General features: G+C 41.0%; 2 protein-coding genes and 2 non-coding genes across 4 annotated transcripts; 3 read left to right on the plus strand and 1 right to left on the minus strand.

Moving 5' to 3' along the window:
• The first annotated feature begins 360 nt into the window (after nt 1–360).
• trnaw-cca (transfer RNA tryptophan (anticodon CCA)) lies at nt 361–432 on the plus strand. The gene has a single exon. It is a non-coding gene; the product is annotated as a tRNA-Trp (tRNA).
• A 5,680-nt stretch (nt 433–6,112) lies between these two features.
• fetub (fetuin B) lies at nt 6,113–12,862 on the plus strand. The gene is made up of 7 exons (XM_030048816.1): nt 6,113–6,478; nt 8,247–8,360; nt 8,946–9,033; nt 9,633–9,799; nt 10,329–10,442; nt 10,662–10,745; nt 11,552–12,862. Exons 1-7 carry the CDS (start codon nt 6,263–6,265, stop codon nt 12,272–12,274), a joined length of 1,506 nt encoding a protein of 501 aa, XP_029904676.1. The 5' UTR covers nt 6,113–6,262; the 3' UTR covers nt 12,275–12,862.
• A 3,788-nt stretch (nt 12,863–16,650) lies between these two features.
• LOC115357416 (fetuin-B-like) lies at nt 16,651–23,146 on the plus strand. The gene is made up of 7 exons (XM_030048817.1): nt 16,651–16,848; nt 17,957–18,070; nt 18,330–18,408; nt 18,911–19,077; nt 19,688–19,801; nt 20,666–20,779; nt 22,886–23,146. Exons 1-7 carry the CDS (start codon nt 16,651–16,653, stop codon nt 23,144–23,146), a joined length of 1,047 nt encoding a protein of 348 aa, XP_029904677.1.
• Nucleotides 21,714–21,796, minus strand: trnal-uaa (transfer RNA leucine (anticodon UAA)). The gene has a single exon. It is a non-coding gene; the product is annotated as a tRNA-Leu (tRNA).
• Nucleotides 23,147–23,510: the final 364 nt, after the last annotated feature.

Below are 23,510 nucleotides of genomic sequence, written 5' to 3' on the forward strand. Positions count from 1 at the left end.
AAACAAAAGCAGCCTTTCCAAGAGCATGTTCCTTGTGGATTCACAGACCTTGGAGCATGCAACTGTTGCACCAGCACTGCAACAACACCAATCCATGAGTCCAGAGACGCTCTATCTACTACAAAGTGTGGAAACTAAGTCTTCAAAGGATCAGCCTTTGGGTAACATAACGATTGGAGCGCTTGCTTAACGCTAAACCTGAGCCTAACCAAAGCTGATTGCCTTTTTGTGTGATAAACAGATGAATATGATATTTCCACCTTGTTCTACTATCACATAATCCAGTTTGGAAGTTTTGGTTTCTGCGTTCACTCTCATTTCAGGTAAGTTTGTGATGCTGTGTAGAAACATGAAAAAGAGGACCTCGTGGCGCAACGGTAGCGCGTCTGACTCCAGATCAGAAGGTTGCGTGTTCAAATCACGTCGGGGTCAAGTGATATTTATTGGGAGCTCACCGGAAAAGATGTGCCAGGGCTTAGTCCCAATCACAGTGACCGGGGTTCAAATCTGACCTCATTCCTTTGCTGCATGTCATCCCCTCTCTCTCCCCCCTGCCCTTCCTGTCTATTTCCACTGTGATTGGCAAATAAAAGCTGAAAAAATAATCTTAGAAAAACAAATAAGACTAAAAAAAAAAGTCATCTGACCTGACCTCCACTTGCCTGAGGAAAGCGTCCCAGCTGGATGACAACCCCACCGTCTCAATTACACGCCAAGAAGACACACACATTCACTCTCACAGCCGCACATGTAAGGGTTTTGCAACCCCAGCCCCATCCCCATCCCCATCCCCTGCGCTCGAGTTTGAAGTGTTTAAGTCATGCTGGTATGTGTAGTCGTGCCCCAACAGTTCTCTGTCTTACATAAGTGTACCTGACCGAGGTTGCAACACAGCTGCCCAGCGAGAAACATCGATTCTCTTGCAAAGTTCTGTTGATTCCATGCAATGTTTATTTGGTTATGACAAAGGGCAAAGGTTCCACAGTTACTGCAGTCCAATATTTACTAGGACCCAAAAACGAAATCCCCTTTCTCCGCAGTATAGCTTTTGATTTGTAAGGACTGTCAAATACCAAAATGGCGTTGTGAGTCTATTCATAATGCTCTTTCATACAAAAAAGCCTGTTAAAATAAATCATATTTTTAAAGAATCATACAGGACTGATTCCCTGTGAAGCTCAAACCGTGGTGAGAGAACATGGAGGCATTCAGAGAGGAAGATAAATAATCATCAAGGAGGAGATTCTGGAAATGGAGGCAGGAGGGTGGGCTTTACTACAGAATTTGGAAATATTGACAGCAGGAATGCAGACGTGTTGGCCAGAGCTTACTCCACCTTAGACGATAACATGAGGCGACAGCAGCTTGGAGGATAACAACATTGGATTTTGGCTAAACTGCTCACTGGCCAATGCTGGAGGACTGTTGCTGTGCTAGGCAGCCTCTCGCTCGGGGGTGGGGAGTATTTCACTAATATTTCAATACTGATGATAAGAATTTAATTGTTACATTGACATGCTTTTTGTCATGCGAGGCCACCTGCTCAGCCTGCTGCCCTGTAGGAGGCACAGACGCATAAAAAGTAGGACAAATAGACTGAAAAACAGCTTCTCTCTCCGTGGGCTGTCAGGACACTCAACACCCACATGAGTCACTGACCTGTCCTCTGACCTTACAATGTAAAGTATGTGCATACGTAAATTATTAAAAGCAATAACAAGCGCAAGTGCAATAACATTTCAATTTGCAATATACACTTATACACTGTCTTACTCTACTTATTATTTATTATATTTATTTGATAATGCCACTTGTGTTTTTACTGTTTTTATCCCAAATGCACCCTCAGTTGTAGCAAACCCAGTCTAGACAGTGATAATTAAGGCAAAAATTGGTGAAAACATTAATCTTAATGTGATGGCTGGACCTTTATTTCTTTATTTCTATTTTTTTTTATTTACTTAATTTGTAATCTGTGGATACTGCTGAAGAAAATGTGAATTTCCTGCGGGATGAATAAAGTATCTACCTACCTACCTACCTACCTGCTTGTCTTTGGTGAGATGGTAGTGATGATGATGATGATGATGATGATGTTTTCCAGGTTTGGGTCAGTCAGTCTTGAGCAGAACCGAGTCTTTCCAAGAGGCAGTTTTGAAAAGGGCTACTAGGTTGTCAACAAACAGAGATGTTCTCCTTCACAAATTCTCCTTCTGAATGGGGCTGCAGGTTCTTCGCTGTCAGCCCACTCACCACAAAAAACATGCCCTGCACTGTTTAACACCGTATCTGTCAGTCTGTTTGTGAAAGCTGCTTGTTGCACCCCAGCGTTGACTTTATCCAAACACACTGTCCTTGCAGCTCATTCCAAACAGTTTGCACCTAGAAGGGCGAGTTAGCCTACTTACTATTTTATGTTACCCAATTTCCCTTCTGGGATCAACAAAGTATTTCTGATTTTTGGTGCAGAAAAAGTTATTCCCGTCTAGATCATTATTGAGTTTGCTTTTTTAAATTATTTATTTTGTATGCTTTTTTTGTGTATTGTATGACTTTGTTTAACCCACCAGCCGGATCAAACCTCCAGCCCGTAGGCCAGGTTCGACCTGGGTTTGACCTCAGGCCCTCTGCTGCACATCATCCCCTCTCTTTCCCCACTGTCTTTCCTGTCTCTCTCTACTGTGACTGTCAAATAAAACAGAAATGCCAAAAAAAAATTCAGCCTTTAGACTGTGCAAAAAGTGCCGAGTGATTGTGAAGTCTGACTTTTTTAGTGGAGTTGGTTTTGTAATGGAAATTTATTACTGTTTAAAATGCATGTTGTGTTGAAGAGCAAGCCTTTTTATTTTTGTGACCCCAGCAAACTAGCCAGAAGTACCTATTTCAATACTTCAGGAGGCCAGAACTTTGACACCTTAAATAATTTTTTTTTAAAAATCCTGTTTCATGCACTACACCACCGGAGAGGATTACATACAACTTCGCGTCCAAAAATGCGAACTATCCCTTTAAGGTTGCTGCAGCTACTTTGCTAACCACTTTGCTATGATGTAATCAAGGCTTATGTGCCCTGGAGGTGCCATTGCGCCACTGCAGGAGATCACTGTCACTGAATTAAAGCCTAATAACAATGATGAGCTCCTGCCGCTCCTGGCTATTAGGGTTAGATAATTGCTGGTTGTATAACATTTTGCATATCATCAAAAACACATTTTGATCACCCATTATCATGTGCGACTTGATAATCCTACATTTATGCCATAGTTTTTAGAAGATTATTAACAGCAAGGTCAGTATATACACTGGGGCAGGAATTACATGAGACGTGCAAAGGTGAAACTGCTGAGGATTTTGTCATTGCAAAAAGCCCGGGTTGGGAAAAGAGCCTGTTTACCAAAATATTGCAGTATCCCTTCTCAGCAGCCACTGGCACCAGCCCATGTTGTTTTTTTTTTTTTTGCTTTCTGGTGTAGAAGAGAAGAGAAAAGTCACGTGATGGGTACAAACAGAGGGCAGGTTGTCTCGGCACACTGGTACATCTTTTGGATGATGCATTGTTGCTGTAAAGCGTTGGCTACGCTCCATTCTGGGTTCATAAGCTTGTTTGTACAGGTGGTTTTGAGTGTGGGACATTCTCAGCTGAACTATATTCTGTATTCAGTGTGTTGACAGCATGTAGGAGACCTATAGGGTCAGGTTACAATAACACGAATAAAACAGCAACACGTCTTAACACTAAAATACCAGCTAAAAGAAAAACTAAGGTCACCTAGTAAGAACACACTAACACAACAAAGACACCTAATACTGTAAGACAGCTTGTAAAATATAACACCAAAATGTAAAACCTTATAACCCTAAAGTAGCATACACTGTAATTAAGACTAAAGTAACACCCACTCACAAATGCAAGTTTAGTCTCATGTTTTTTTTCTGCATTTTATTTTCTATGCATTCAATTAATCAATCAAGAGGGAACCACATTTTAACTTCATTATACAACCTGTTGTATAATGACCAATAAACTTCCTTGTATCCTTGTATCATTGTATGTTGTCTTGAAAGCTTGTTTTTCTTCATGCGGTAAAATAAATCTAACCGTAGGTTGAGATAATCCTACCTTTTTCCAGCACTGATCAACTTCTTTCCTGACTTTTCTTGAATTAAAGGTCATTTCCTTAATCTCCATGGGCTCAACTGCCTTAGTCTGCCTTGTTTCATCATATTTATATCTGTTCCCTGAAAAACTCCTGAAACGGTGAAACTGTGTTGGAAACAAATGGGATTATTTTATCCCACTGGCAGATTTTTAAAACTTAATATGAGACAAAAGCAAGACTACAACACCTCCTCCTCTTAGAATGAGTTTGTTATAGTACGATTATTACACAATAACACCTAGTAATGCTACGGTAACACGTTGTATAGAGATCCACTGTTGCATACCAACTTCTGTTGCAATTTTTGCATGATCATCAGCATTTGTGGACATAGATCTACCCCCCCACACACAAACACACATGCACACAAAGTTCAAGCTCATGTTTAAGTTCATGTTGAAGTTTTTTTTTTAGCCCAATGTCACTGTTTACAGTCTCAAAGGGCTTTACATGCCCACATGTTTACAACACACAGCACAACCCCCTGATTTAACCCTCATAGCGGGCCAAAAAAAAAAAAAAAAAAAAAAAAAACAGCTGAACAGGAAAAAATGGAAGAAATCTTGAAAAGGGGCACAGAGAGAGGAGAGGCCACTCCTGGCCAGACAGGTGCGCAACAGGCATCAACCCAGTGAGCAAATTACAAATATTACAGCCATAAAACAAATGCAAGAAAACACCATAGCAGACAATATGGAGACAGAAGCAGCAGGAGGCATCGACATACACACAAACACGCACGCACAGATTTGCAAGGATAAGCCATATTCTCAAAAATACCATTTTTGAGCGTAATCCTATTTAAAAATGTTTTGATTGCTGTCCCACCTTCAAATTTATGGCTAAAGCCCCTCAAAGAGCAGATGCTTGCCACAGCAGTGTCTCTAACTGTGTGCTCAGAACAAACATGGCATGATTACATACAAAGTTAATGCAAAGATGCGAATTCGCCACAGGCAAATTTCCATGTCGCAAATTTGCACAAATGTGAAATTCGCAAGAGTTGTAATTTTTTGGCATCATCGAAAATTTCACAGCACGGTGTTCATGCAAGTCCGCGACTCGAAAACGTTCTTTGCGTTTGGTCTAAACACACAGTAATATGACCAAAATGCTTTCTGAGCAAGCCAGCGAACACGTTAAAGTTTGTTAGCGAACTTCAGCTCGCAAATCCGCACCCGTCTTCCCAAGCGAACAAACTTCAAAACGAGCCAGCCAGCTCATTAGCCACTAAAAATACTTGGCTAACGTTAGGAAACGTTGAGTTGATTTATCGATCTGCCACCGCCGCTGCATGCAGATGTTGTCGCTTCCTCAGGACTACACCACAGTGTCATTCTTCACGACCACTAGAGGGCGCTTACCTTTGAAACGTAGCTATAAGTCATAATATTTACCAGAGGAGGAGTCTGGTAATTCCGGTGTTGGTGCAAATCTCAGTTTTTTTCTGGAACGTTGCACTGTGCATGTACGGTATCGTTATGGGATGTACAATATAGTCGTATAACACCACATATAGGAAGTATCAGTCTTCTGTTTAGGTCTACATATGTGTCAGGAGTGGATCAGCGGATTAACGCCCCAGTGATTCTCTCCCATTGATCCCAGAGGAGAGGGAGAATCACCGCAGGGCTGATTATCTACCCACTGACAAGCTCCATTGTGCAAGCCGATACAGTAGCTGATGGGGTCTGCTGATTGGCGGGTAGATAGATCACACACACACAGCATTCCAAGATAGGAGCTTGAAAGGGCAACGCGTGTGTGTGTGTGTGTGTGTGTGTGTGTGTGTGTGTGTGTGTGAGTGTGTGTGAGTCATGTGGGTCATGTTTACCTGAGGCGATGACAGGAGCCAAGGCTGAGTCAGACGTTGGGGTTGGGAGAGGGGGTTTAACACCACATTACATTCACGGAAGTAGGGAAGAAGAGATGAGGTGATGGGGGAGGGGGCAGTGGTTTTGTGTGTGTGTGTGTGTGTGTGTGTGTTTGAGTGGGTGGGGGTCTACAGCAGAGTATAAAAGGTCCTCCCCTTCTGCTCATCTCTACTGTTGTCCTGTATTTGAGTGTGTGTGTGTGTGCATTTGAGAGACCAGACAGAGACCATGAAGCGCTGCGCGTTGCTGTCACTCTTGCTGGTGGCAGGGTGTGTGTACGTCCACGCCGCGCCCGTCGAGCAGGGCGGCATGGAGGCCGGGTCGTGCCAGGACGCGGCGGCACTGGGCGCAGCTGAGGAGGCGCTCACCAAGCTCAACGAGGACCGGCTGGAGGGCTACATCCTCAGCCTGCACCGGCTCTCCAACGTCCACACGGTCCAACACGTGAGTGAGGCCCCCCGAGTCCACACACGAAGCTCGCTCAGGCTTGTTGATAGATTATGTATCTTGTAGGTGTGTGTGAGTGCAAAAAAAAAAAAAAATCTAAGCCTTAGAAACAGCATTTAGAGCTTTTAAAGTTAGCGCTGATTAAAGGAATAGTTCAGATTTTTTGGTAAAACGTTACTTACCTTTACTTACTGATAGTGATATACTGTAGTTTGGAGTCCAAGAGATCATAACTTTAAACCATAACAAAAACTGTATATGTTTTTATTATTTACACCAGTTTGCACTATATTTTGAGTATTTTTCCTCTTTCCTTTCCATTTCAATTGACATTTGTTGAAGAAAAAAACAATTATCATGCACTGTCTGCACATCACACCACCGTGAAGGCCGTCTGTAGGCTCCAAGCGTCAAGATTACTCATATTTTATAACCATATTTCCAAAAAAAACATGAATGTGCAATGACCGAACACACCTATAACTAGAGGTGTGTGTTAGTTTGGTCACATTACTTGAATCTTTTCTTCAAGCTTTGGGAAGGACCGATTCATTTACGCAATACCTCCAATGCTACTGCTGCTACAATATAAATAGTAATATCACAATAAGGATGATAATAATACTACAGAACAGATTTTACAGTGGAAAGATCAAAGTGTAAAGTAAAGAAAAGCCCTCGAAACACAGAGGAAAAACAAAACAAAAATCAGAAGAACAAAACAAGCGGCATGAAGGCAGTACACAGAGAAGGAGGGCAAGGATAATTAATAAAAGATAATCACATAAAAGCGCGTGCCGCAAAGGTAATTTGAAGAGGCAATTAAAAACAATCCGGGTTTAGCAGCCTAAGCTCCTCGGGCACGGCGCTCCAAAGTCGAGCAGCCGTCTCGTCTCTTGTTTTCTGGGCTGCAATACACAGAACGGGCTCAGATGATAAGACCGCATTAATGTGTGAGTTTTGATTCAAGCTTGGATTCGTTTCAGGTCAATTATGAGTCTCATCAGAAGTCAGATGTTCCCATACAGGGTACCGTGTCATTTTTTGTAATGCCAGCTCTGCGATTGGGGGCGGTTCTCCTCTGATTGTGTGATTGGTTGGGAGCTCGCTGTTAAGCTGTTTAATTCGCCCATTAACCAAAAAAAAAAAAAAAACTTAAATAAACCAAAAAAAAAAAAAAGTGATTTCTGCAGCTAGTCACCATAGCACATTCGGTTTGAATAATTTCGTTTTAAAAAGAAAAACAAAAGTCATTTCAAGCTGGGTTTTTTTTTTTTTTTTTTTTTTTTTTAGCTTAAATGCCTTACTGATTTACATGTTTTACAACATAAAACAATAAAACATGTCAAACAGGCCGGTTTCCAGGCTCATGGACTTCAGCTGAACTTTTTTAACCCAAAGTGCAAGTGCTGAGCTACAAAGCATTTTGTTGTGGACTCACTGATATAACACTCGTGCAGCTGTAAAAATACAGCTGAGATGGAGCTCATGCAATATCCGATCCTTCCAATTTCAACAGAGTCTCCACTGACAGTAATTAATGAGTGTATTTTAATTTTGGGGTGAACCAGGGATTAATGAATCTCCTTCAAAGCTTAATGAGGAATGAATTTTGATTACAGAAGCAGCTCAAGTTACATAACAGAAATCCTTCTCTTTCTTTATTTGAGTGTTGCTGAAATTGAAGATGAGCTCTTACAATGACACAATGCAGCATTTATCATTTGTCTGTGTGTGTGTGTGTGTGTGTGTGTGTGTGCTGCAGGGAGAGACAGGTGTAGTCTACTACCTTACTCTGGATGTTGTGGAGACTCAGTGCCATGTTCTCAGCAGGAACGAGTGGAAGAAGTGCACGGCTCGAACAGACGACGACACACCGGTAAGAACACACTTACACACTCATACACACACACACACACACACACACACACACACACATATATATAGGAATGCAGGTGTGTTGTTTCAGATGGGTGGGTTTATTTTGCCATTTGTACAAGTATGGTTAATTGGTTTAGACATAAAACCACCACAATGTTAATAAACAGATCACATGATGCACATCACTGTTGAGTGCTCAGCAATGAAAACTGAATTATTGATTCTATTACATTCAAAGAATAAACATATACTATATGCTCGTCATACTACAAAGTTTATGTTGTCGATGTTCAGAAATACCTTGACATCTTTACTGTTAGAAAATACACACAAGATGTTCAGTTTATTGAATATCAAGATGTTTAATTTATTGAATAGTTTGTCAGCACTGTAAGTATTCCTCATTCAAACAAAGTCAAGCGACCCTGCAGGTGTCATTAGGCAGGTAGGGGCAACCAGCCCAGTAAGGGTATCTGCAAATGGAATTATACTCAGAAAATGAAAACAAACAAAAAAAGTAACAGTAACACACGATGTAAATGCTTTTTTTTTTTGCTTTTTTTTTTTTTTTTGTAAATGGCAGGTTTATGGACAGTGCAAGGTTGCCATCTACATCAACAAGCCGCACAGAGTGGTGCGTCTCTACAAATACAACTGTGCCATCAGACCAGGTAAGAAAAGAATACACTTTGCCACACAAAAAAAAGCATAACACACCTTTTTCACCTAATTTTAACTATGGCAATTACCTGCTGTTAGTCTTCACTTCTACTTGTTTTTACACTTCAAGAAAATCATCCTCTAATAACTCATTTAGACTCATATTTGGCCTATACTTCGCAAATTTGACCCAATGACCTTCCAACTGGTGCCACCAACAGGCAAAACTTGCACAATAATGTCTCAAAAACAGTTTTTTGCATCACCATGAAATTTGTACGCAGCATAGAAACTTGTCAGCTTTGGTCTCCCTCTAGCGCCACCAGCAGGTCAACATGTTGTGACAGTGGTAGTTATGGTAGCATTCGTTGTAAAACTTGAAATTTTCTGACAACAGCCTTGTTTTCTGGAGGATGAAATACGGCAATTTGGGTGATCCTAAGATTTCCCCTTTAGCGCCCCCTGCAGGTGGAGTGGGGCATCTGCATTGAAAATAATACACTTGTTTTGTTTTTTTTTAAGTCAGAAGTTTTTACTTGTTTTGATTTTCTGCAATGCAATCTTGTGATGTACGCACACACTCTTTCTCTCATGAACTGTTTCTTTGCAGCTCCAGCGGCAAGAATATCAGCTGCGTGTCCAGACTGTCCATCCCTTACTGCCACGGACAATGAAGAGATCGTGAAGACCGTCACCCAGTCCCTGGAGAAGTACAACAAAGAGAATGGACTGACCAATTACTTTGCTCTGCTCAAAACCACCCGCGCAAGCATGCAGGTCAGCACTGCACACGTCTGCATGTCAAGTCATCGTTTGGCCTTTTATTCCAGTTTGTATTTGTTGTTAATTTGACCTTCTTGTCAAAGGGATGCACTAAATGTTTGGTGGTCAGCTTTCCCATTAAATAACAAGAACACAGCCACCAAAATCATCCCATGTGTTCCCAGTAGATCATTAAAGCTAACTTTTTTCTGTATCCTCATCACCTAACAGGTAAGCTGACCAATGGGCTTATTGTAGTCCTTTAAAGGTGCACTACGCAAAAGTGTCGAGGTTCAGTTTAAGTCAGGACCGACCTGACAAAAAAAAAATGTGGAAGAAGTGCAAAATGTGATGATTGAGAATGTATTTGGTCCTCATCGGTCCTCCCCTCCAACACATCTCAGTTTTGCATAGTGCACCTCGAATTTAACAGGGATGTGATTGCTTTTAACATAATTTGTTTTGTCCACTATTTGAAATCACAATGACTGCAAAATCTCCAAGAAGATAAATAAATGGGATCTTAATTTGTGTGTGTTCTCAGATGGGCATGGGAACATTTTACCACGTGGAGTACACCATCCAGGAGACCACCTGTACCAAGAGCAGTGACCCAGCAACGATCGCAAACTGCCCTCATATGGAGTGCGAGTTTGCAGTGAGTCATATAAATTATATATGTATTGCACGCTGCACAAGTAAAAAAAAAAAAAAAAAAATTTAAAAAAAAATTTTTTTTTCAAAGAAATGTTATTATATGAACCAGTTTAAGGAAATTTTGAAGAGGGAGAGGTTTATAGCACCAGATTTCACTTAAACTCTGCACATGTAACTCTTCCTCTCGTCTCTTTCTCCTCTTCCTGCTCTCCCTCCTCAGCACAAAGGCTTTTGTAAGGCTACCCACTCAATCGCCTTCGGTAATGATGAAGTCAGCGTAGAGTGTGAGATCTATGAGCCGGAGGTAAGGCTGTCTGAACCATAATAAAACATGTCTAACGTCTATTACACAGAAAGATGTTCATTCTGTAACTGTGCTCATGTCTGTTATGTGGCCTGTGTTGTTTGTTTCTGACTTTAAATAACTGTAAGGCAAAGTGCTGAGTGGTGCTTTGCTTTTCTGCAAGACCAAATATAATTACATTAAAAATGATGGATTCTAAAAATAATTGTTTTTTGTTTAGGTGATAGCGACTCAATGATAGCAATAATGAAACGTTATTGTTCTGCCAAGCGATATAATTCTTGAATAGTAGCTAAATGTTATAGTTGTTAAGTATGAGTAATGATTTTCAGTTGATGCAGTAAATTAACTGTTTTATTCAGTCACTTATGTGTGTTAATGTCATAAACAAGGATTTAGTAGAATGGTAAAAACCACCTTAAGTCAGTTTATGCATGTTTTTGACTTGTAAAATATAGTTGACCCACTTCTTTATGCAGGTATTAGTTACTTAAAGTACACATTCAAAACAAATGACTTATATTGTCTTTGAGGGACTTTATTTGTACATTTGGTAGCAAACACACTATGGTCATTAAATGCACATACAAAAAGTTTGAGCTACAATGAAAAATGCAGTGTGGAACATGACATCACATTAAGATTATCAGATTAAGGTATGTGAGCGTCTTTTAAGGTAGAAATAAGAATAAAGTGGTGTTTATCGTAACTGCAAAACTGACTATAATACTGTCACATAAGTCAGCCAATCAGAACTGAGGATCAGCACTATCTGTGTATGAAATGTCATTTTCTGTGTCCACCAGGCTGCTGAGAAGGAGAAGAAGCTCCACGAGCTGGGCACAGACCACAGCCACAACGACACACACGCACACAACCACGACCACACAACCGACCAAGGCCACGACCACGTGCACGACCACACCAAGAGCCACGGGCAACACGACCAGACCCACACGCACAACGACAACAGCAAACACCACCATACACACGACCACCACGCGGGCAGCGCTCACAGGCACGCTCACGACCACTCGCACGACCACGGCCACGGCCACGACCACGTGCACGCGCACCACGCCAAGGCGCACGACCACACCGACGACTCTCCCAACCACCACCACAACTATGGCCACGACGCTACTGTGCACACCCACGAGCATGACCACGAGCTCGCCCTGGACCACGATCACAAGCACGCTCACCTGCACGAGCACGAGCACCACCACCATCACCACGAGCACGTGCATGAGACCACCCCGCACGACGATCCAGAGGGCACGGTGAGGATGCTGCCTGCCATGGGCCAGCCCATGACCCTGCCCGCCTTCCCCGATGAGCCGGCTGCGGGCCCCGAGGCGGGAGTCACCCTGCCCCTCGTCCCCGACCCCCAGATCCCCGAGCTGAAGGAGCCCACCATCGTCCCCTTCCCCAAAGGCCTCTCAGCTGATTGTCCTGTCCCAGAGGCAGGAGACACCCTGGTGGGGAAGCTCTTCTCCGAGGACGCCGAGTTCAAGGTGGCTGCGTAAGGGGAGCCACGGGAACTAAACTGTTGTTAAAAATGCACGCTTACAAATCTGGTGAAGCGATAAAAGCTCAGCAGGAGGTGATATCAACAGGTGTCTGATATGCCACGAGTTCCCCGTCCTCCTCCTCCCCCTCCTCCTTCACACATGATCTGGTTGCTACAGACGTATCACAAGAAAATATCCTGCACCACTTTTGCTTTTCCAGTCATTTGTTTAAATAACAAATCTTTAGCTAGGGAAGACAAGGAAGAACAAATTTTTATATGCAGTGACAGCCTTGCAACAAGCTCCAATTTAGCTGAAACTGGAACAGAGGGGGAAGGAAATTGGAATAAAACCAATGAAATGGGAATTCCCTTTTTCCAATCCCCAGTGACCATGAAACTGTAAAATTACTCACTTTATTAAACCATGTGACGGCTGTAACGTCCCCATGACTTTATCAGCCTCTCAGTTGAGATCCTGTTCCTGTTTTTATAAGTCTGGATATACAAAGTGACAACCATTTAAAAGTTCCAATAATTTCCATGTTCATTTGGCATTTACTGTATGTTTGGCTGCACAAAATAATAAAGGACTGCAAATTCATTCATTGTATCTAGTGCTTTTTTTGTTAATAGACCTGTGTTCTATTGCCCAGCAAACCTTCTCATAGCACATAACTTTATTATAAGCCTCTACGAGGAATACATAAAAAAGCACCTCAAAATACAGCTGGATTTCTGAGGACCCTCGAGTGATATTGTGGTTTTAAAGTAAGGCATATAATTCGTTTTGGATATGGTGAAATTATTTCCCAGCATGCATCAAGTTGGTTTAAACAGCCTTCATAAACAAAATTTTTTAAATATCATCAAATTTAAAAGCCCCTATATGTTTTTGCAGTGTGTAGTCATCATCATAGTAATCTCACAAAAAGTGTTACTGCTGTGTTTTGTAGGTTTTGGAAGATTATGGTGGCTGTGAAGTGCAAAATAATTTCCAAAATCAGGAAAAACAAACAAACACAAAACAGAATTTCTGATTTTTATAAAGTATTTTGCACTTCAAGGCCTGTGTTTAAACTGGATCCAACCCGTCTGTGGTACACACTGTAATCTGGCCATGAAGGAGGACGGGATTAGAAATTAACAACAATCACAAACACAATTCTTGCAACACACTGTGGGTGAAATAAAAAGTGTCGTAGGTCCAAAATACATATGGAAACATTTGTATTCACAACTTCACACAAAAATTTTTTTTAAAAAGGATATTTTATGGAGGTTTATGCTGGTGCCTCAAGTCATCATGGTTGTGATGGTAACTGTGCTGTAGGTCTGAGTCTTGCTTATACCCTCTTCATTCAAACCTTTATTTATACAGGGAGTCCCACTGAGAGCAAACTCACTTTTTCAGGAGAGCCATGTTAACAGGGTTAGGAGCAACAGTAATTTAAGATAAAAAAAAAAACAAAAAAAAAAACACACAACATAAGATAAACACACAAAATAGTAGCTACAAATAAAATAAAATAAAAACAGTCAAATAAAAATAAGCACAAAAAAAATCTGATTATGTCTGATCATTCTTGTTTCTCTGTGCTTATATGGTGTCTAATAAAGCAGAAATGCCATAAATATATGTTTAAAATTCCAATTTCAATAAATATTTCATTCAAGAGCAGCCTTAAGGGTGTAGATCTGATGCACAGACTAAAAGGATTTGTAGCGATGAATTAGCTTTTTGCAGCTCTCACACACAAGATGCAACTCTACACCAGGGACGGTTTTTGCTATGGGCAATGTGGGCAACCGCCCAGGGCGCAATCTACTTGGGGGCGCACAAGCGCCGTCCAAAAAAAAAAAAAAAAAAAAAAAAAAAGGGCGTCCGCAAAAAAAAAAAAAAAAAAAATATCGCTCATTTCCATGTCAAGTTGGTGCAGTGGGCGCTGAGGTGCCCCTAGTATCACGTCAACTTGCTGCTGAGAGTCATGTATGAAAAGCAAAGGGGAGGGGGGCGGGGGATAGACTAACCTCTGATATGAAAGATCCCAGGCCAAACAACACAAACTGCTGCTTCCAAATAAATTGTATTTCATTCATAAAATTAATATAGACCCCTTATAGCTACATGTAATTTATTGGGTTATGTGAAAATGCCAAATAACAACAACAACAACAAAAAGTCAATGGAGTATCATGGACAAAAGGCCAAAAAAAAACATCAAGTGCCCAGTTCAGAAAGAGAAGGAGAGAAGAAGAGGAGAAACGTTCAAAAGATAAAGGTATGCAAGTCTCTATGCATGACGTTAATTGTGCATGTAATGAAACAGTAGCCTATACCCTATTTATTAGCCTCTTGCTAATATGTTGCCACTTAGCCACAGAAGTTTTTTTTTTTTTTTTTTTTTTTTTTTTTTTGGTTTTTAGTTTTGCTGAACTAGCAACTATTAGAATTTTAGGCATCATGTCATGGAATTAATTTCACCCATAGGCTAGTTTGTGTTTGCAACACAACAAATGCAAGTTCACATTGGCCTGTTAGTCTGTGGATTTGGTAAACAATACGTCCTGACTGTGGAATTTTTAATTTTTTTTGCTATACGTGGGTCTATGGTAACCTAAATAACTTCCTATACACTGACATGACATTTTGTAAGCTATATGTGATATAGCTTTATGAGTAATTTCTAGTGTGTTATTCTTAGTTAATAGGATGTTAACAAATGATAGGCCTGATGTGGTGGGGGGTGGGGGATGGTTCGCCCAGGGCGCAAAACAGCCAGGACCGCCTCTGCTCTACACACACACATACACACACTCTCTCTCTCTCTCTCTGTGAACCATACACTGATTTACTGTTTGCTGATTTACACACTCAGCAAACAGCTCATCTGTGCACTGCAGCCCCCACAATAGTGAAAACTGCAGCGCCTGTTAGCTGGAAAACACAAGAAAAACATGTTTTCATGGTGATGACTCATTTGGTGCATGCTGTGGTGTGCTGGGATGTGTGCCGAATGAAAAATCCTCCGAAAGCACCAAAATGTAATTGGGATCCATACATAATTTTTGTGTGTTTTGTTTTTAGACAACAAAATCAGCTGATATTTTTCACGGCCTTCAGATCTAGCTTTTCCCCTCATTATTATGGTACAAATAAGAGATGTGTTGGCAAACTGGGGTGGAATCAAAAGCCATAAAGTGCCACAGATTAGCTGAGGGCTATTTAACCTTAAAAAATAATCAAAAATAAAATAAGATCCTCCCAAGAACCTTTTTTTTTTTTTTTTAACTTAAGTTAAGAAAAAAAGTGAAAATTCATATTTTCTAAATCAGTTCTTATATATTTTCTCATCTTTCTCCTTATATTTCTTAAAAAAAGATTTGTCTTACGTTTTCTTGAAATTCCAGTTCTCCCTTTCACTTGACCTAAAATTCCTACAGTGAAAATATAAACCTCTGATTTCATACAATTAAATTACAGCTCAAGCAAGTTACAGCAAGTTTTCAAAAAGGTTTTCTGTTATTTATTAATCGCCTGAGAGTTTATTTGGTGCTGGTCCAAGTAGCCTGATGTCTCATGTCTGCTGATGGCAAAGTTATATATTAGTCATATATAGTCATATATTCAGTTAAACCATATGTTGAATGGATTTAGTGATATAACGCAATGGATTTGCAGCTAATTTATCAAATTAAGTTTCCGGCTACCTGACAGGCAATTTAAATTCAATTTAAATTCAAATTTAAATGTAATCTCCTGGTAGTAAGTGAGGCCCTGTTGTAAGAAGTTTGAATGAAAATCAAAGAAATGCGTGAGAAATGAGGCGGTTACTAAGAACATATTGACAAATTTCACCTAAGAGCCTTCTTGAGAACTTTCTAAAGATTTCTTCTTCTTTTATATCTTAAGCTCTATCTTCAGTATAGATTCATGAATCCAGCCCCAGGATTTGCTGCAATTATGTACAAATTCAGCAATTATCACGTCGATAACTCTGGCTCTTTTTGGGGTGATCGGTTGATTTTCCCTCTTCCCCAGTACCCTATGACCCCGTATGTCTGCCAGAGCCGGCCATCACAGAGATATCTGCTGTAGCAGATAGCAAGTGTTTGCTTGTCCTTTGGAAAGAGGGGAAAGTCCACTCATCCCTGTCAAGCCAACCTCAGCTTCACACACAGCGCTCTGAGACTTCAGTGAAAAAGTTGCATTACAAGTCTAGCAGAGAAAAATTTATCAACCAGGGCGAGTTTAGGTCTTCAAAGTCTGTTTTAACATCTGAAGATAAATGTTAGATTATCTGTCAAGAGACTGCAGTGAGCGGCAGGGCTAGTCTACCCACTGTGTGTGTGTCAGTGTGTGTGTGTGTGTGTGTGTGAGTGTGTTTTAGGATGAATGTGTACCTGCTGGTCCTGGCCCTGGCTGTTCTGCAGCAGGGGGGCAGAGCCAGACCAGACAAGCCAGGCTGCGAGAGCCCTGAGGCGGTCAGAGTAGCAGAGGAGGCCCTGGAGCAGATCAACCAGGACCGGACACACGGGTACATCCTGAGCTTCAACAGACTGTATGACCTCTCACACACCCCTGAACAGGTGAGGACACACACATGCCACGACCCACTTTCATGCCACCTTGAAAAATGAAACCGCGCAAGGGCAGAAGGAGGGTGGAAGTGGGTAGGGGAGGGGCAGGAGTCATATTTGCAGTGATTCAGTGTGAAAAGATATGAGTGTTTTGATAGCTGATATCACCACCTGTAGTTTTTGGATTGATTTTGTACTGATTTTCAATGTTGCTATGAGTATTTTCATGCCACAAATTGACAAAAATTATAAATAAACGTGTTTTTCCCACAATATCAGCATAGTGGAAAAGCCTCAGAAGTTGTTTTTAGACCACACTGAAATTTTCCACTGGCACACAGGATAATAACAATGTGTTCGATAATGATATATTATTGTAATCAGTTCAAGTTGAGGGCTGTCAATATGCAATCAGGCAGACTGCATCAGGTCCAGCATATTAAAAGTGGACCCTGACTGGCTGGTATCTGATTTGCAATAAAATGTTTGCCCCCCTGTATTTGTTTAGCACTCCTCAGCCAAAAATATCTAGCTCACTTTGTTCAGTTCCCTGCCATTTTAGTTGACTGCAGTGCAAGAATTTGGACATAATCATTCAATGTAGTGTTTTCACTTTTAACAGTTGTTTTTTTATCACCTGATATTAATATGATGTATGATAAAGCTGCATTGGAATAAAACAGTGGTCCGCTTATTGATATGCATTCATTAGAAGTTCAGGAAAACAACCCTACAATAAAAGAATCCAAGGTCATATGATTATAATAATACTGTTAATATTATAGTCATTTATATGCTTGTGATACTTGAAATGATATTTTTTCAAACACTGCTTCAGACTGCTGTGTTTATTTCCTCAGAGTCCTCAGTAAAAGTAATAAAGCAAACTGCATCTATAGTGCAAAGAAAGGTTTCGGCCGCTTGAACTGGAAACAAACTGTGATGTTACTGGAAAGTACAAATTATCCACAGGAGCAAGAATGAAAACCAAATGTGCTGTAAATATTTTTATAAACGCTTGAGTGTATCGTTGAATGAGGCTATATAGTGGTTTAGGATAAAATCTGTTATAGGACTTTGTGTGTGTGTGTGTGTACATGGGTGTGTGTGTTTTCAGGAGAAAGGCGGTTTACTCTACAAATTCACCATTGATGTCTTGGAGACCAAATGTCATGTGATCAGCAGGAAACCATGGAAACAGTGTGAAGTCAGAGGTGCTGATGATGTTCCAGTAAGTACCACATGGGGGCGACGTATATGACTGTGAGGCTGTGGAAGTGTAAAGTACAGATAAGGCAATAATGATAATATAGTAAACTCATATATATTTCTTTGTTTGATAAATCATATGTTAAATTACTTGTTAAATTATCAAGAATTATGCTGAGATCAGAATCTCTGTCAGAAGCCGTGTACGTGTTCACCTTCCAGTGTGTTATGTGTGTGTCATGCTTTGTGTTTGTGTTTGTGCGTGTGAATGTATCCTGTAGGTGTATGGAGAGTGTGAGGTATCTGTCTTTGCCGGCGCTCACATAGAACTGCAGAGCTACTCTTGTGCAACTCGTCAAGGTACATCGCATTACCTTATATTTAGCAGCTTTTGCCTTTATCCAAAGACCTTTCCAAGCCTTTAAAGGAATACTCCAACGTCTTGGGCAAAACACCCTATTTCTTCGACTTAAACAAGGCGTGCAATATCATTTTCACCTCTGTACGTCCAGCGGTCCGGTTCCAACGGGTGGCATTTTGTGTTAGCTTAGCATAAAGGCTTGAAGTCTATGGGAGTCATTAGCCTGGCTCCATCAAGGTGAAAATATAAACCTCTATAGCTGTCTTATTTGCACTATGCATGTGTCAATTAGTGACATGGCAGCATGTAAGGTCTGTGACAGATGGCCCCACTCACAAAACAAAGAGGGTATAATAATCCTATGGTAAATTCTGTAGGCTACTACATAAATATCACAGCATATTCACAATGTGAGAGTAATAAATCTTTCTTCACAGCAGGTCTAAACTAGAATGACTGTCAGTTTTAGCTGCTGTTTGACCTTTGACCCCCTGTGTTCAGTGCCTGCCACAGCGGTGGTGGAGAGTTGCCCCGACTGCCCCACAGCGGACAACCTCGACGAGCCGGTTGTCATGGAGACGGCCAACCTCTCCTTGCAGAGATTCAATGCGGAGAGTCGCCTGGCCAACTACTTCACCCTGGAGAATATTACAAAAGCCAGTTCACAGGTTAGTTTACTTACTGCACAGCTAAACCAAACTACTGGTTAATAAACAACTAACTGTGACCAGGCAGAAACCGAATGAATGAATGAACAGTTACACGAATAACCAACCCAAAAAATCAAATAAACAAAACAAAAATGCACATGTCCTATGGTCCTGTGGTTTGCCCAGTTTTAAGGTGCTAATTGCAGCATTTTTAAAGATCTATATATAACTGTTAAATTATTTGGGACACACTTCCCACCATCTGCCACTGCCCGAAATTCAGAAAGCCTTAGCTGTGTTTGCACTGCAAGAATAGCACTCTCTTTTTTGTTTGTGGCATGAAGCCTCTGAGCCGCAAATCAATCCATCAGATTTACAGCGAACTTAATCCAGCAGGACCACAGAGACTGCCATTTGTCCCTGTGTGGTAATGATGTATTGACGTTAAGGCCATAACTAGCTAGGGAAGTGGCAGAGAGTGTGTTTATAGTTTTTCTAACTAAGCACGTTGCAGGTTACATTTAAAATTAACAAGACAAAAGACAAACTACTTGGTAAATCACACATTTACAGGTGTGTTGTATGCTTGTGTGTGTGTGTGTGTGTGTGTGTGTGTGTGCATCCTCAGTGGGTTGTGGGTCCATCCTACTTTGTAGAGTTCACCATTCAGGAGACGGTGTGTTCCAAGAAAACTGCTGCCTCTGAGCTGAGCAACTGCCCACCTATGGACTGTCAGTTTGCTGTAAGTAGCAGCACACACACACACACACACACACACACACACACATACACATGCATGAACGTACGCGCACACACACACACACACACACACACACATACACACATACCTGTTTACCATTTAAGGCTGTCTGATAACAGTAACATAAACTTTACATTTCAGTACCATTTATCTTTAAAGAGTTTTCCCAAAACTGCACCAGCCAAGAATAGCTTATTTGAAAAAGCTTACATGAAAAGGAGTTTAAAATCGATGTTGTGGCCTAAAAATTGATTGGAATGTCTTCATGTCGAATGTGGTCACGCTTAAAGCAGAGCGATCGAGTGAAAGTTCTCTTTCTGAAACTTATGATTTAAAAATAGCAGCTATGAGACAAGGTGTGAGGGCTGAGAACTATTTCATGCTTAAAACTTGGTAAAGTCAAAGGCCAAGAGGATAGGCATTACTTTAAGACAAAATGCTGAGGGGAACTGAGGACAACACCAAGAAGACAGACAGAGCAGCTTACAGAAGAGACAGACGGAGACAGATTAGCTGATTGCCGTGGCATCAACTAACGGGCATCCTTTAAATAAACAAAAAGCTTTTTTTTTTTTTTTAGTTGTAGGACAAATGCACTCAAAGTGGCCTAAATTGGCAGATTTTGCCAATATATTCAACAAGGCATGGCAAGGAGGAGTGATTTGGAATTTTGTATTTTTACATTTTTGCTGAAAAATGTTGAGAACGCCACACAAGGTGACATTTAAAAACTCTGCACTGAGTCATAATACACAACTGAGACGGTCTGTCATCGGGTGACAAGCTCTGTTTATGCTCCACATGTGCCGCTTGCTCCTCTTCTTACTGTAATTTGTTTCCTCCCAGCATAAAGGTTTCTGCTGGGGCTCACACATAGCCCAGGAGGAGCCTGTCAGAGTGAAGGAGGACTCTTTTCAGAAGCAGCCCGTGGAGGTGAAGTGTGAGATCTACGAACCAGAGGTACTTTCTCCTCCCGTGTCCCCGCAGCGCTGCACCACACAGCAGAGCCGATATATGAACCTTCATATGATGATTCATATGAACAACTGTTTTGCTTATTCAACTGGGTATAAACAAACAAGCATGCATATAGTAGTAGAAGCAATATATTAATCATATGCATTGTGTATAAATAATACAGTGCTGCCGGGATGTACACACACTGGAACACAAATGGGCAAGTCAAAACCAAGCGTCTTTCATTAATTATTAAGAAACCTTTTCAGATGTAACACGGTCCAGCTATCACAAATGAACACATACGTCAATTCATTGTTCATGTGACATAAACAATCAGGAGGAAACAATCAGTTTCTCTATTCACTGGAAGAACAGGTAACAGATGTAAAAACCTTAACTGGAATCAGGTGCTATCAACTCAATCAATAAAGCTGCCACTCGTCTCTATCCAACTCAGGCAAATTAGACTTTTGTGCATGAACACACATGCATGCATTTTGGTATTTTGCAGAAGGTCTTGGGCAGGTAGTTTAATGTGTTAAAAGAGGCTTTCCCAAAACAAAACCACTATTCTTTTAGCAGGAATAAAGCTGGTGTCATCATCATTTATCTATCGGGGCATTGCAGTTGGGACTTAATTAAACTGTGCCCATGCTTAATGGAAACTTCACAGTTATAGCTACGGGCGCAGGAACATCCAAGTCAAGTGAATTATGGAGGTTGTTTGGAGTGCATTTCTTAAAATTTAGGGACAAAAGTACTATAAGTGAGCCCATGAGTGTAAATATTCAGTGTAGCTGTCATGCGATGACTTAGCAGCTCTATCTCTTCGGGCTCATGGTGCACTACTTGTAGCAGAGAGGTGGAGCTTTAAATAAAGAGAAGAGAAGAAGCCCCTTTGCCTGGAAATTTTTACATTCAAGCAGCTGCTGTTTACCAGGAGTGGGGTTCGAACCCACGAGGACATTTGTCCATTGGATCTTAAGTCCAACGCCTTAACCTCTCGGCCATCCTGGTCAGTTGTGGGTGCTCCTCTGTATGGCCACAATTTTCAGGCAGATGCCAGAGTTTATAGATGCCTGGTATACACTGTGTGACCACTTTATTAGGTCCATCTATACAGTCTAATGCAGTTCAGTGCATCAGCTCTGCCATTAATTCTACATTTTAAGTTTATAATGTTCAGTTTGTGTTGACATTGTGGAGAATGTGTCAGTTTAATTCTCTGCTTATTATTGAGGTTGTAGTTTGCAGAGGTCTTGTACTGTACTACATTATATTGTGAGGTGTTTCTAATTTTTTTGTCCTCCCTATTTATATACATGTGGTGGGACAGAATATTGGAAACACCTTTCAGTAAAATGCAGTCCAGTCCAACAGCAGCACTAACTATGAGCTCAATGGCAAACATAGAAGTGAATGAACACCTCTATTACTGTGACAACAAGAAAACCTGAGCATTATAGGCAGCAGGAAAGGAAACTTTATGGCAGAACGGTCGTCTTGGATTGTATTAGATTGAGTTTATAACCAGCGCTTGACTTTTATCATTTTGGCAAACTCTGAATTCATGCTGAATATATCTATTCAAATTTATTTGAATAGATATATTATTAAGTTCATCACGTTTGAATATATTTTTGACTTTTCCACAGCAGCAAGTTTCAATGTTTGTAGACTACAGCAGCAGTCAAAAAGCAGTCATAATCAATCATATTCAAATGCAACATAGACACACAATTGTGTTTGAGCTTTTAAAATTTATATGTTGAAATTCATTCAGACGGCTTCGTAAAGACTTCAACAGTTTGGACCTCCCAATACAAGATGAATTGCTACTGTGCAGCCTTTTCAGAATAAGAGCACACAGGTGTATCTGGTCAAATGAAGCTCTAATAGCTTGTTTCTTTATTTCTTAAACATGAAACATGCAAGCAATCCAATTAAAAAGTCATTAACTCTCACCCTCTCTGTAGTACCACACTGTAACTTGCTTCATGCATGTGTTATATTTTACAGATTTATTTTAACTTAAATCTCTCTCAGAAGCAGCGGGCACTACAACATACTGAGTTAACCATGCTCCCCATTTACCATTCTCTGCAGGCTGCCAGTGTGCAGGAGCAGGCCCATGCCAAGGCAGATAATGGGCATGCCGGGCACCAAGAGCACAACCACACACACCTGCACCCACATGAGCACCTGCACTCTGCCACACCCACCGCTTCCAGTCCCAGAGTCTCCAAACCCAGGGGCTCCCTCGGGACTCTGGTGGACCGCCCGGCCCCGTCCAGATTGTCCCCGGCTGCCAGCTTCTGCCCCGGCCCTCGCAGACACCACCTGGCCCTAAACCGACTCAAGCTCTGATTGGCTGAGCCTGGACAGGACTCGACTTCTGATTGGCAGGGACAGAGCAGGTGCAAGTTCAGATTAGCTGGTCAAGCTGCGCCGTTTCTGTACGTCCTAATCAGCATAATGATGAGATGACATACAGTCCCAGTCAAAAGTCTGGGCACACCTTCTCATTCAATGGTTTTTCTTTATTTTTATCATTTTTGACATTATACTGTAGATTAATACTTAAGACATCAAAACTTTGTAAGAACACATATGGGATTATGGAGAAAAAACAAAAAAGTGGTAAGCCAGAATGTTTCAGTAATAAAAATAAAGAAAAAACTATTGAATGAGAATGTATGTCCAAACTTTGAGTAAGTGGAAAATGCGAGTG

The sequence above is a fragment of the Myripristis murdjan genome, chromosome 4, assembly GCF_902150065.1.
Source record: "Myripristis murdjan chromosome 4, fMyrMur1.1, whole genome shotgun sequence".
In the NCBI taxonomy this organism is placed as follows: Eukaryota; Metazoa; Chordata; class Actinopteri; order Holocentriformes; family Holocentridae; genus Myripristis; species Myripristis murdjan.